Below are 12574 nucleotides of genomic sequence, written 5' to 3'. Positions count from 1 at the left end.
TACCATCACATTTGATTATGAGGTGTCCAATTGTTTCCACAGATCTACCACACACTGCACATGTATCATCTTCTTCGTTAAATTTCCTTTTGTAGCTGCGCGTTCTAAGACACCCTGGCCTAGCTTAAAAAAGTAGGGCACTGCCTCTTGAGTTATCATAGAAAAATTCTTTCCTGATCTGCCTTTTCCAGTATCGATATAGTTATACACTATGCTTCTTTTCCAATGAATTAATCCAATTTTTAACTTCAGCGTTTTTAACCTGTCGTTTAATGCTCTTTCTTTCTCCGTCCTCATGACCTGCATACTTACTGGTTAGTTTTCTAGTTCTTTTCCGCCACTGTGAGTCAACGCTCTTTCTGTATAAATATTTAAATACCTTAGCTGCCCACCTGTTATCGTCCAATCTCCTCAGGCGTTCTTCATATAGTATTTTACTCTTAGCTTCCCGTGCTTCGAACGATGCCCAGCCCATATCTCCTTGTACTGCCTCGTTTGTGGTTTTGCCGTGGGCACCTAGTGCTAACCTTCCAGCAGCTCTCTGATTTACGTCTAATCTCGACTGAACTTCTGCCCTTAAGCACAGAACCGCATTGCCGAAAGTAAGCCCCGGCACCATTATTCCTTTCCACATACCTCTTAGTACTTCATATTTGTTGTACCCCCATAATGCCCTATGTTTCATTATCCCGGCATCTCTTCGTCCTTTTGCCCTAAGAGACTGTTCATGCTTTTCCGTGTATATCTATCTGCCCTTCGTTTAGCCATATCCCGAGGTATTTGTATTCGGCCACTTTAGGCATTTCGTGGCCTTGTATTGTAAGCACCTGATTAGTTGTATCGTTGAAAATCATCACGCCTGACTTATTTGCGCTAAAACTTAATCCTAGAGCGTCTCCTTCGTCTCCACAACAATTAACCAAAGTTTGTAAATCTTCCTGGCTATCTGCTAACAGTACAATATCGTCCGCATACATTAAACCCGGGAGTCGCTGCTCAACTACATTTCCACCTAATCTGTACGACAGATTATAACCTAGATTACTTTCTTGTAGCCTTCTTTCCATATTTATCACATAAAGCATGAACAGCAGCGGTGATAGAGGACAACCTTGTCTTAATCCTTTGTGCACCCTCACAGTTGTGGTACTTTTTTTTCCCTTCCCATGTAATTTCAACTTTATTATCTCGGTAGATTTCCTGTAGAAAATCAAATACCTCATGACCGATACCTAAATCTTTTAATATGCTCCACAGGAGTTCCCTGTTCACGTTATCGTATGCACCGCTTATGTCCAGAAAGGCTAAATACAGAGGTCTGTTTTCCGCCTTAGCTATTTCTATGCATTGGACAAGCACGAACAGGCTATCATCTAAGCGCCTACCCCTTCTGAACCCATTCTGAAGTTTTCCGAGTATCCGATTACCCTCTAGCCATGACTGCGTGCATTTTTAATTTCACCGCCTGCATTGCCAGTCTGTACATAACAGATGTTATCGTAATCGGACGGAATGATTTTATGTTTATCTTATCTCTTTTCCCTTTATAAATCAAATGCATTTTACTCTGTCTCCAGCTGTGCGGAATTTGCTTATTTGTTATGATTATCTTCAATGCTTTTATCAGCGCTTCCTTGCTTCTTGGGCCAAGTTCATTAATCAGCTTAATTGGAATTTCGTCTATCCCTGCGGATGTGGTTTTAGGAATATTTGCTTCCGCCTTTTTCCAGTTAAGACTAGTCAGTTCTAAGCTGTTCTCTATTGTGCTGTCCTGTGTTGCCACCTCACTTGGGGAGATTACCCCATTGTCGTTGCTAAAAGACGCAGCTATAACTGACGTAATGCAGTTCACAGCATAGTCTCCCTCTAAACATTTTCCCTGAGCATCTTTAATCTGTTCCTGCTTTCTTTTATTTGTTTTGCCCAACCAGCTTATATGGTTCTAGAATTTTCTTGGCCCCCTTTTAATTGCCTCGCCAATTTCAGCCAGCCATTTATCAGAGGACTGCTTCATTTTAGCCTGGACTAGGACCTGAACTTGCTTTTTCTTTTGTCGATAAGATTCCCATTTTTCGCCTATTTCCTCTTCAGATAACTGCGCCCTTTTTGCTTCTCTGTGTTCCCTTGAAGCCACCCGTCGTTGTTCGATGACCTCCTTAATTTCCATATTGCACCAGCTTCGTGGCTTCCTCTTTCCTCTCCAGCGGTTTACTCCTTTCACTTGTTTCATTTTTGCAGCGATGAGTAGTTCTAACTGATTATAATCCCACTTTTCCATGGGGCGTTTCTCGATTACTTTCAGTTTCAGTTTATTTCCCACAACAAGTACAGGGCATGTACGAGGTGTGGCGAGGGTGACGGGATAAAAGCTGCGTCAAGGGCAGCTTGACTGGCCCCGTCTCCCTTCTGTATCGGCTACTACTAGCGCTATTTGTTCATCGTTCACATCGAGAGTAAAGTCACTTTACTCGAGAGTGCTCACCAGCGCCACCCTCGTCCATAGCGGCGGACGTATACCTTAGCGACACTTTAGAAAAAATGCCTAAGCTTTCTAGCTATTCTGCCACCGACAAGAGCACGAGCAGCAATCCGTCGACCAGTGAGACGAGTGAAGGTGCCCAAGCAGACCGTGCATTTAGCGGTACTGTTTGTGACGAAACAGACGCAAGCGAGGCACTCTCGTCAATAGCGTCGAAGTCAACTGCCTCAACGAGTACGTTTGAACAACCAGCTTCATCGGACTCTGCGACGGAGCCTGTTCCTCCAGATACAAGCAGCTCGACCGATACAGATCAGCCAGTGCTTGGTGACGGTCCTTGCACGTCCACGGATCCCGCTGACTGGTTTCCCCTGCGCGCAGTTACTATCAACTTTTGGGCACAACAAAACCAGGATGTATGTGCAATGCTAGACACATGAAAGGTGATTACTGTCGCTCGAAGAGGTACTTTCAGACAACTGACGCGACACCGAAAGGCTACCACCGCTACTTCAAGCAAGAAATGTTCTATGTTCACCGCACCAACGGCGAAGTTGTCTTACGCGAATGGATGCTCTACAGTCCCTCCAAAGGATCCATATACTGCTTTCCTTGTACCCTGATGTCGGCAGGAACGGACCAGTTTTCTGAGCCAGATGGGTTCAGTTCATGGAACAAGGCATATGCGAAGTTGAAGGCACATGATGAACGTCAATGTCACAGACAATGCGTGCTTGACCTGTGCAAGCGACGTTCTGCTAAAGCCTCAATCGTTCGATCCCTTGAAGAACACTGCTCGGAACGGGCAACTTACTGGAGAAATGTCCTTCAGAGCGGGGTTACTGTTGTAATGTTTCTGGCAGAACGAGGGCTCCCTCTCAGGGGATGTAATGATTTAATCGGATCTTCCCAAAATGGCAACTTCCTAGGGTGTCGAACTGATCGCCAAGTTTGATCCTTTTCTCGCTGCCCATATAAAAAAACTTCGAAATGTTGGACGCGGCAAGATATCGTACCTCTCCTCAACCATTGCAGAAGAGGTTGTAGAAAGCTCTCGGAACTGTAGTCCGAAAAAAAATCACTTGCGAAATTGCGAGTGTCAAGTACTTCTTTCTTTCGGTTGTTTCTACATCTGATTCGAGTCAAAAGGACCAGCTTACAGTGGTAATTCGCTACGCCGCTAAGGAAGAGCCTGAAGAACACTTTCTCGGGTTTTTGCCTTTTACCAGCCACAAAAGGGAACATCTCGCGAAGTCAACGCTTGTCTTCTTAAAAAATCTTGGAGTTAACTTCCAATACAGTCGTAGCCAGTCATACGACAACGCAAGCAACATGGCTGGCAAGTACTCCGGAATGCAGGCGCAATTGAAAAAAATCAACCCTCAAGCTAATTTTATCCCTTGCGCTGCCCACTCACTGAACCTGGTCGGGGCACATGCTGTAGATTCTTGTGTGCAAGCCGTTAGTTTTCTTGGGTTTGTACAGCGTATATACGTTTTCTTTGCTTCATCTACTCATCGCTGGGCTGTACTCAAGACCCACCTGAAACAAAACGCGACAGCGGTAGTCCCAAAGCAAGTCTCAGACACGCGGTGGTCAGCTCGAGCGGATGCAACGAGGGCTCTCGTAGCCGGCACTAAAGAAATCATAGCTGCCTTGATGCTACTATCCGAAGGTCAAGATGAGAAAAGAGAAACGAAGCACGAGGCAAAATGCTTGCTGAACACAATGACAACGTTGGAAACTGCACTGATGGCCGAGTTTTGGGATAGAGTTTTGCAACGTTTGAGCGCCACCAGCGAGGCACTTCAAAGCCCAGCGCTCTCATTCAATGCTGCTGTCAGCCTGATGAAATCGTTGTGTGATTATGTATCCGGCTTAAGAGAGAGGTTCGATGAAATTGAAAAACTTGTGAAGGAGGCGTTGAACAATGCTTCATACAAGGCAAGCACCAGAGAAAAACAAAACAGTCGACACGACGTGACAGCGCTGAAAGTACAAGCACACCAGAGACGCAAGATCTTTCGCTCTGAGACCTTCTTCGTCATGATCGACAACCTCCTGCATGCGCTCACAGCTCGCTTGAGCGCTTACATCGTGCTCGCAATTATTGCTGTTATTGCGGATTGGAAGAGCTTTTCCCCAGCACAGCGGCGGCTTAAGGCAATGGACCTCGTCACAAAGTATCCTTCTGATCTGGCCGGCACATTTCCCGATGAGCTTGAGCAGTTTATTTCATTTGCGTGCAACGAAGGCTGTTCTTCTGCGATAAACATGCTGAAACTTCTAATTCGAGAAAAGCTTGAAGGTTCATTTCCGGATGTTCATGTCGCTATTAGACTTTTTTTGTGCTTGATGGTTACGAACTGCACAGGCGAACGATCATTCAGCAAACTAAAACTCATCAAGAACATGCTTCGATCAACGATGACTGACAGCCGCCTGAACGATTTGTCGCTGCTAAGCGTGGAGACGGAGATTCTGAGGCGGGTGAATGTTGAACATCTGATCAACAAGCTCTCCCTGCAAAAGGCCCGAAAACGCTTGTAGAAATGTGAATGCCTTTCTTCCTTTGCTTAGAAGAGGAATAGAAAGAGTAAACTTCTTATTAAAATTCTCATTACGTTTACGCGCCCCAGTTAAGGGTTGGATTTCTGGGAAATTCATAAAGTATTTTCTACATTATGTAAAAGTGTAAAATGTCGGCAAAAATAAATTTATTCTGTAAGTTCAAAAGAGAAAAGGGGGTGTGAAATACGAATGCGCTTCCTTCTATTTTAAAATTGTATCGTCGTCATCAGCTTGAATACGCCACTTCGGGGCAAAGGCCTCTCCCATGTCTCTCCATTTAATCCTGTCCTTTGCCAGTTGCGGCCACCGTATCCCCGCAGACTTCTTAATCTCATCCGTCCACCTCTCTTGTACACGTTGTCGCTTTCTCGCTTCTTCCTGTCGCTGCCACTTCTCCTTAGAGGTCTGCATAGCAGAGCATTCACGCCAAGGCAAGCGCGCATTTATAGACGATTTACAGCGCGGGAGCATGGGCGCCGCCATATTTGGTCACGTGGCCATTCCGCCATGCTGCCAGGGAGTCCACGCCCGTTCGGCTGTACGCCTTGCTCGTCGGTGAATTGGTTTTTGAGGAAAGGAAAGGAAGGACACCGGCAGCAGCAGTGGCACCGAGAAGCACCTGTGCTAAAAAATCTGCCCTGTAACATTGCAGATACCAACGAAGAAGACGCGGCCGTGCCCGGCTGCGCTGATATCGCCACAACGTCACAGCGTACACATCGTCGCTGCATCGAGCGGGCGCTGCCGTCAACCAAAGAACCCTTTAAAAGAAGCACGAAGGGGGGCGACCGACACACCGGCAGCAGCAGTGGCACCGAGAAGCACCTGTGCTAAAAAATCTGCCCTGTAACATTGCAGATACCAACGAAGAAGACGCGGCCGTGCCCGGCTGCGCTGATATCGCCACAACGTCACAGCGTACACATCGTCGCTGCATCGAGCGGGCGCTGCCGTCAACCAAAGAACCCTTTAAAAGAAGCACGAAGGGGGGCGACCGACACACCGGCAGCAGCAGTGGCACCGAGAAGCACCTGTGCTAAAAAATCTGCCCTGTAACATTGCAGGTTAGTGTTTTTCTTTCCATTGAATATTGTGCTTCCTAGTGCTCTTGCTGCTGCTGCTGCCGAAGTGTACTTATACATTCAGTTATGAACTGTCTGGGATGTGATGAGCAGATTTCTGAAGAAGAGGCTGTCATTGAGTGTAGTGAGTGCAATGGTACATACCACACAGGGAAATGTTCGGGCATCTCAGACGCCACGTTGAAAGCTAAGGGTGAAGTTTATCGTAAAGCGTGGCGCTGCACAGCCTGCCGACGCGCAAAAACTCATGCAGACGCAACCACACTTCCGAGCACCGAGTCTGACTCACGAGATGTACGACTGTGGTTGCAGGAAATCAGCGCCAAACTTGACCAGTTGTTGCCCTTGACGGAAACTGTTCACAGCATTGAGGAGGCGTTGCACTTCATGAGTGAAAAATACGACACCCTTTTGGCACGTACAGAACAGCATGAAAAAGACATAAAAGATGTCAAACAAAGGCTCCAAAAAGTTGAAAAACAGGACGCAGAAGTAATCAAGCTCAAAGCCGATGTTGATGCTCTTGAATGGCGAAGCCGAAAGTTGAACCTTGAATTCCACGGAATTCCGGCAACGCAGGATGAAAATCTGCTGACTAAGATCAATGACCTGGCTGCGCAGACTCAGCTGCCACAGCTATCGGATCAAAATGTAGTTGCTGTACATCGCCTTCCATCTAAGAAAGATAAAACACCGGGTATAATCTGCCGGTTCGCAAAACAAGCTGACCGAGACAAGTGGTGGCAGAGCAGAAAGGAACTGCAGAAAAGTGACGATAAAATCTACGTGCAGGAAAATTTGACAAAACAGGCCCGCGATCTACTTTTTCATGCAAAGAACTGGGCCAAACAGAACAATTTTAAGTACGCTTGGCACTCAAATGGTCGAATTCTACTTAGAAAGGATGTCGGAGAAACGGCAATTGTTATCTCAAGTTGCCTTGATCTTGAGAAACTCAGTTAAAGTCACACACTATGTCAGGCTCCGACGTTGACGCCTACCTACTCCCACAATCGTTTGGAAGCTGCATCGGAAAACAGTTCCTCAAGTCATTTAAATGCTTTCACCTTAATGTTCGGTCTGTTAACAATAAGGAATCGGATTTAAGCTTGTTGTTTGATCAAATAGGGCAACCTTCCGACGTCATTATGCTCACGGAAACGTGGAGCACTGATGAAACAAACGTCTACCGACTTCCGTCTCATGAAACATACTATTTAAATCGTCCTTTTGGTCGAGGAGGCGGGATATGTATTTTGGTTAGAAAAGACTACGACTGCGAAATACTCTCAGAGTGTTCGGTAATAACAAGTGACTATGAGATCCTGACAATTAAATTACAAAACACAGCACTTGTTGTGTGTTATCGCCCGCCGAATGGTTCAACGCTGCGTTTCTTCAACTATTTAGATAAACTGTTTAGCTTTATTACTAATAATAACCTGAGTCTCATTTGCGGTGGGGACATGAATATTGATATGATTAAAAATGATGCGACAAAAACCAATTTTGAAGTCCTGTTAAATGCTAATGGGCTTAGGAATGTAATTAACCTCCCGACAAGAGTAACTGCAAATTCACAGTCGCTCATTGACATGTTTCTTACAAATGTAAGTCAAGATAAACTTAGGTCAGGAGTACTTTCTTTCGACCTCAGTGACCACTTACCGATATTCCTTTGCACTAAAGGATATGTACGGAGTGAGCTTTCAAGACCCGCACTAACAGTCCAACATATTACCGAACAAAACCTTTCGATATTTCGGAAAAAAATAGAAAAGCTATCTTGGAAGGATGTCTTAGAAAGTAATGATGTCAACGTAGCTTATGACACGTTTCTTGAAATACTGCAGCCTGTATACGCAGCTAGCTTTCCTGAAGTGCGTATTAAACAAAAGAGAAAGATTAGGAAGCCTTGGGTCACAGCTGAACTGAAAACAAGAATTCGTTATAAAAATTATCTTTACAATCTCTTTATCCAAACTAAAGATCTGAATAAATATAAAGAGTTTAAAGTCTATCGAAATCGCCTGAACAAGGACTTAGCAATAGCACGTCGTAAACATTTTGCAAATCTTCTGGAATTTAAGCCAGGATCCACAGACATCACATGGAAGAGATTAGCTGCACTATTGAATTATAAGGCATCACCGAATGTGATTGAGAAACTGAATATAGACGGTGCCGAACTGACTGGAAAACCACTTGCAGATGCGTTTAATAAATATCTTGTTAATCTTAAGGTGCAAGATACCGTTCACAACAATCTGGAAAACCTTCGATGGAATAGAGAGACAATTTTTCTGTACCCAACAAGCGAGGCTGAAGTGGTCACAGTTATAACGAGCCTAAACAACAGTAATGCCAGAGATGTCGATGGTTTTAAAACAAAACCTCTTAAATATGTTGCTGATCTCCTTGCCTCAGTTATAACACATATCTTCAACCTTGGTCTCAGCCAAGGTGTCTTTCCCCACAAAATGCAGCTTGCACGAGTAACTGTTGTTCATAAAAAGGGCAACAAGAATGACATGAACAACTATCGGCCTATCTCCATCTTACCTATTTTATCTAAAGCTTTCGAGAAAGTGATATTGTGCCGCTTTAGCAAATTTGAAGAAAAACATAAGATAATAACTAACTCTCAGTATGGCTTTCGGCGAGGTCTAAGTACAGAATTTGCTCTTCTGACACTAAAGGAACATATTTTAACACATTTCGAGCAAGGTAATTTTATACTTGGAATATTTTTAGACTTTTCCAAAGCGTTCGACCTCATAAATCATGAAATATTAATCCTGAAATGTCAGCGGTATGGTTTTCGTGGCCAAGCCATATGTTTAATACGATCATACTTGGAACATCGAAAACAAATAGTTAAAATAGCTGACTCGGTCTCTGAACAACTAGAGGTGCGTAGTGGTGTACCGCAGGGCAGTATTTTGGGTCCATTCCTGTTCAACATGTACATAAATGATATTACTAATATTTCCCCCACTGCAAAATTTATTATATATGCCGACGACACGAGCATTTTTTTTGCAGGAAAAGATGTTGAAGAATTATGTGACTCCGCACAATCTACACTACATGCTTTGGGGGAATGGACTCAGAAAAACTGCCTGACGATCAATGTGTCCAAAACTAAATGCATTTTGTTCAGGTCTAAGGGGAGAAATATAACAGTAAACAGAAATATAGCCTTAAACTCTATTCCGATTGAAATTGTTCCTACTTTTAAAACCTTAGGAGTTATTTTTCATGAAACTTTATCCTGGGATTATCACATCAACCATCTAGCAGCAAAACTCTCTCAAGTTATAGGTCTCATATATCGCAATCGAAATGTTCTACCCCGAAAGGTTATGCTGGCCATTTATAACACCCTGTTCTCCTCAAGGTTAAACTACTGTCAGTTAGTCTGGGCATCTACAACAAAGGAAAATGTACAAAAGCTTCATATACTGCAGAAAAGGTTTCTTCGTACAGTAGAAAATGTACATAGTCGCTTTCACACTCATGAAATATTTTTAAAATACAATGTGATGCCTATTATGACAATGTATGACTACCGACTGAGTAAGCTTTATAAACAGGAAGTAAAGAATGGTGGTACATTCTTAAAACAGTTAGCAAATCTACAAAACCACACCCCGAGTCATGCCACCCGTTACAGCGAATACTGGATGGTAAAAACATACCGTACAACATATGGTCACCAAACATTGCAAAATCAGTTGCCGAGGTTATTGAATAAATTGAATAAAGGAAATGTACAATTACAAATATATTCATTTAAAGAAATCAGAAAATACTACATGTCCAAATGATCATGCCTGATTGTCCCTGACAAACCGCAATTACACTTCTTTTTCTGTTTCTTAATACTTGAGTTTGTTTCTACACCCATATCCTTTTCAACTGAATAATTTCTCCTTACACTAAGTGACCATGTTTACCTACCGGATTTTTATTTTTTGTATTGTATCCATGCTATTTCCTCCTGTAGAGTGAACTGTAATCTTAACTATCTTTTCTTGCCTTACTAGACTACAACCGCCTGTGTATTTTGTTCTTATGAGTTCATAGAATCGATCTCTCATTGTTTCATGCCTTAAGCCACGGTAATTTTATGTTCTATCCATCATGTTGTATGCTCTATTCTATGTTCTTTCTATTAATTTATGCAGTATATCACAAATTTTATGTTGTGTTCTGTATAGAAAATGGAATTTATTTATCAGGGTGTACTGTGAGCTGTACTGTGTATAGCATTTTTTTTTTTTGGCATATAAGCATTGACACTGTACTGCTGCCAAGTGCATGGGGGCCTGCGGCTCTGTCAAGCTGTCGTTTGTGACAGCTTTTACTGCCGGCCTCCAGTGTCGACCGTGTACCCTACGACACAAATAAAGAGTATTATTATTATTATTATTATCTGTCTCGCATATCTCGGTGGACACCTGAACCTCGTCGTAATGGGAAGGGAGGAAAATGGAAGTGAACGAAGACACCGTATTCACTAGACACGCCTTTGTTCATTCCAAACCATCGAGCTGGTATGGCGGAGTGGTTAGCGTACTCGTCTCGCACTCCGGAGACCCTGGTTTGATTCCCCTACTCGGCCAATTCCCTACTCAGTGTTATTTATTTGTGGTCTGACTAGAAATTAGGATAATTACAGCTCGGTTGTTCAAGAGTCACTTGACGTACTTACGCAAGCTGCGCAGCAGCGTTTCGCACTGCGCGCCAATGCTGCTAACGCCGGCTTCGAAAGCCAGAAGTGGCGGACCTTCTAGTGGCGCCATCTGTCGTAGACAGAGCAAACTGCTCTCGCCGCTGCCGCGCGCCGACGGCGCTGCCATCTGGCGGAGCGCGGCTGAAGCAACGGCGCGCCACCTGCTCGGCGCAGCGGCTGTTCAACGTCATCCGAACGAGGCGAAACCTACAGTAGTATTGCTAACGCAATAATATTTCTGGAGACCCGATGACGACTTGTTTCTGCGATTCGTTTCCACATATTTGGTGACTCCGGACTTCGCGTCTTCGTTCACTGCTCCTGCCCTGCGCTTGCATAAGCAGCTTCGCTAGGCCTACCACTGCCTGGAACTCGAGACCCCGCCTACCTTCGCCCTGGCCATGAATCCCTCCATTCATGAACCGTCTCCGTTGCCTCTCACGCCGTCACCTCATGAGTCCGCGGTCTCCGCCCTCCAGCTCCCCGAATTCCGTTCATCGGACTCGGAACTTTGGTTCCTCACCATCGAGGCCTTGTATCGCCGGCACCGCATCACGCCACAGGTGACCATGTTCGACCATGTCATTGGTGCGCTCACGCCTGCTACTGCTGCGGTTGTTCGTGACGTCCTGCGCTCTCCGCCTGCCGATCGCCCTTACGGTCATCTTAAAGCGACACTCATCCAGCGAACTTCTGAAAGAGAGCCGCGTCGTCTACAGCAGCTCCTTACCTCAGAAGAGCTCGGAGACCGCAAACCTACCGAGCGGTTGCGTCGCATGATCGCCCTGGCTGGAGACTTGGCTACTTCCCACGACAGCGGGCTCCTGCGGTAACTCTTCCTGCAGCGCCTGCCTCCGCAGGTGCGCACGATCCTGAGCGTGTCTTCGTCTCAGCCCCTGGAATCCCTGGCTACGCTGGCAGATCAGATCATGGACGTCGGCTTTCCGTCCGTTGCAACACTTTCCGTCCGCAGAGTCATGTCGCCATGCTCCGGCTGTACGCAGGTTTTGATACAGGCTCTGAGCATGTTGTATCAGTGTGTACGCGTGCTGCAAGGGTGCCGTATGCGTGATGCACGTTTCACTCGGTTCACTTGCAAGCTCTGTCGTTTCGTTTCACTTCATTCGTTTTATGGGGTTTTAACGTCCCAAAGTGACACAGGCTATGAGGGACGCCGCACTGGAGGGCTCCGGAAATTTCGACCACCTGGGGTTATTTAACGTGCACTGACATCGCACAGTGCACGGGCTTCCATCGAAATGCGACCGCCAAACCGACGTGTGTCACATGCTTGTGTATCTCAGGTGTGGTCACGTGGGACAAATGACTAAACATGGCGGTCGTTTTGTCCTTCACTGGACTCAGCTGATGACGATGGTTACGATTACGGTCGGTTGCTTTTATCGCACACTCTTTTAGTGCACGTGACCACAGTACGCAATGTTTATGAAGCCCGCGGACCAACCAGAACAGAAAAGCCAACTTAGTGCTCCTGAGCGATGTACGCAACAAGCGGCTGCGGCCATGACGTGCTCGGCAAGCGTGAAGCAGGTCCTCGATCAACGAAGCGCGGCGCCCGACTGCTCCGTTGCTCTGCATCGCTCGCGACGACGCATAATCAGCAGTGAAGTGCCTCAGAGCAGCCTTTGTGCGACGAGCGCCTTTGCCTCGAATCCTTTTTCTCGGTCGCTCACGTGAAAGTGC

The 12574-nt window shown here is 45.4% G+C and overlaps 2 protein-coding genes across 2 annotated transcripts in view; one reads left to right on the top strand and one right to left on the bottom strand.

The window, feature by feature from the left end:
- The window catches only part of LOC149365246 (leukocyte elastase inhibitor-like), a 72612-nt gene that overhangs the window by 44534 nt on the left and 15504 nt on the right, over positions 1-12574 (bottom strand). The gene's annotated exons all lie outside the window — the stretch shown is intronic.
- Positions 5411-10602, top strand: LOC149365247 (uncharacterized). Its single transcript, XM_089541236.1, has one exon. It carries the CDS (start codon positions 6199-6201, stop codon positions 7093-7095), a length of 897 nt encoding a protein of 298 aa, XP_089397362.1. The 5' UTR covers positions 5411-6198; the 3' UTR covers positions 7096-10602.

Source organism: Amblyomma mixtum, chromosome 1 (genome assembly GCF_055824585.1).
Source record: "Amblyomma mixtum isolate Tamu chromosome 1, ASM5582458v1, whole genome shotgun sequence".
NCBI lineage: Eukaryota > Metazoa > Arthropoda > Arachnida > Ixodida > Ixodidae > Amblyomma > Amblyomma mixtum.
The sequence above is the reverse complement of the archived record's forward strand: the minus strand, read 5'-3'. Positions and strand labels throughout refer to the sequence as shown.

Excerpts from the sequence above, each read along its gene's own strand:
- LOC149365247 (XM_089541236.1), top strand. The coding sequence starts at position 6,199 with ATGAACTGTCTGGGATGTGATGAGCAGATTTCTGAAGAAGAGGCTGTC.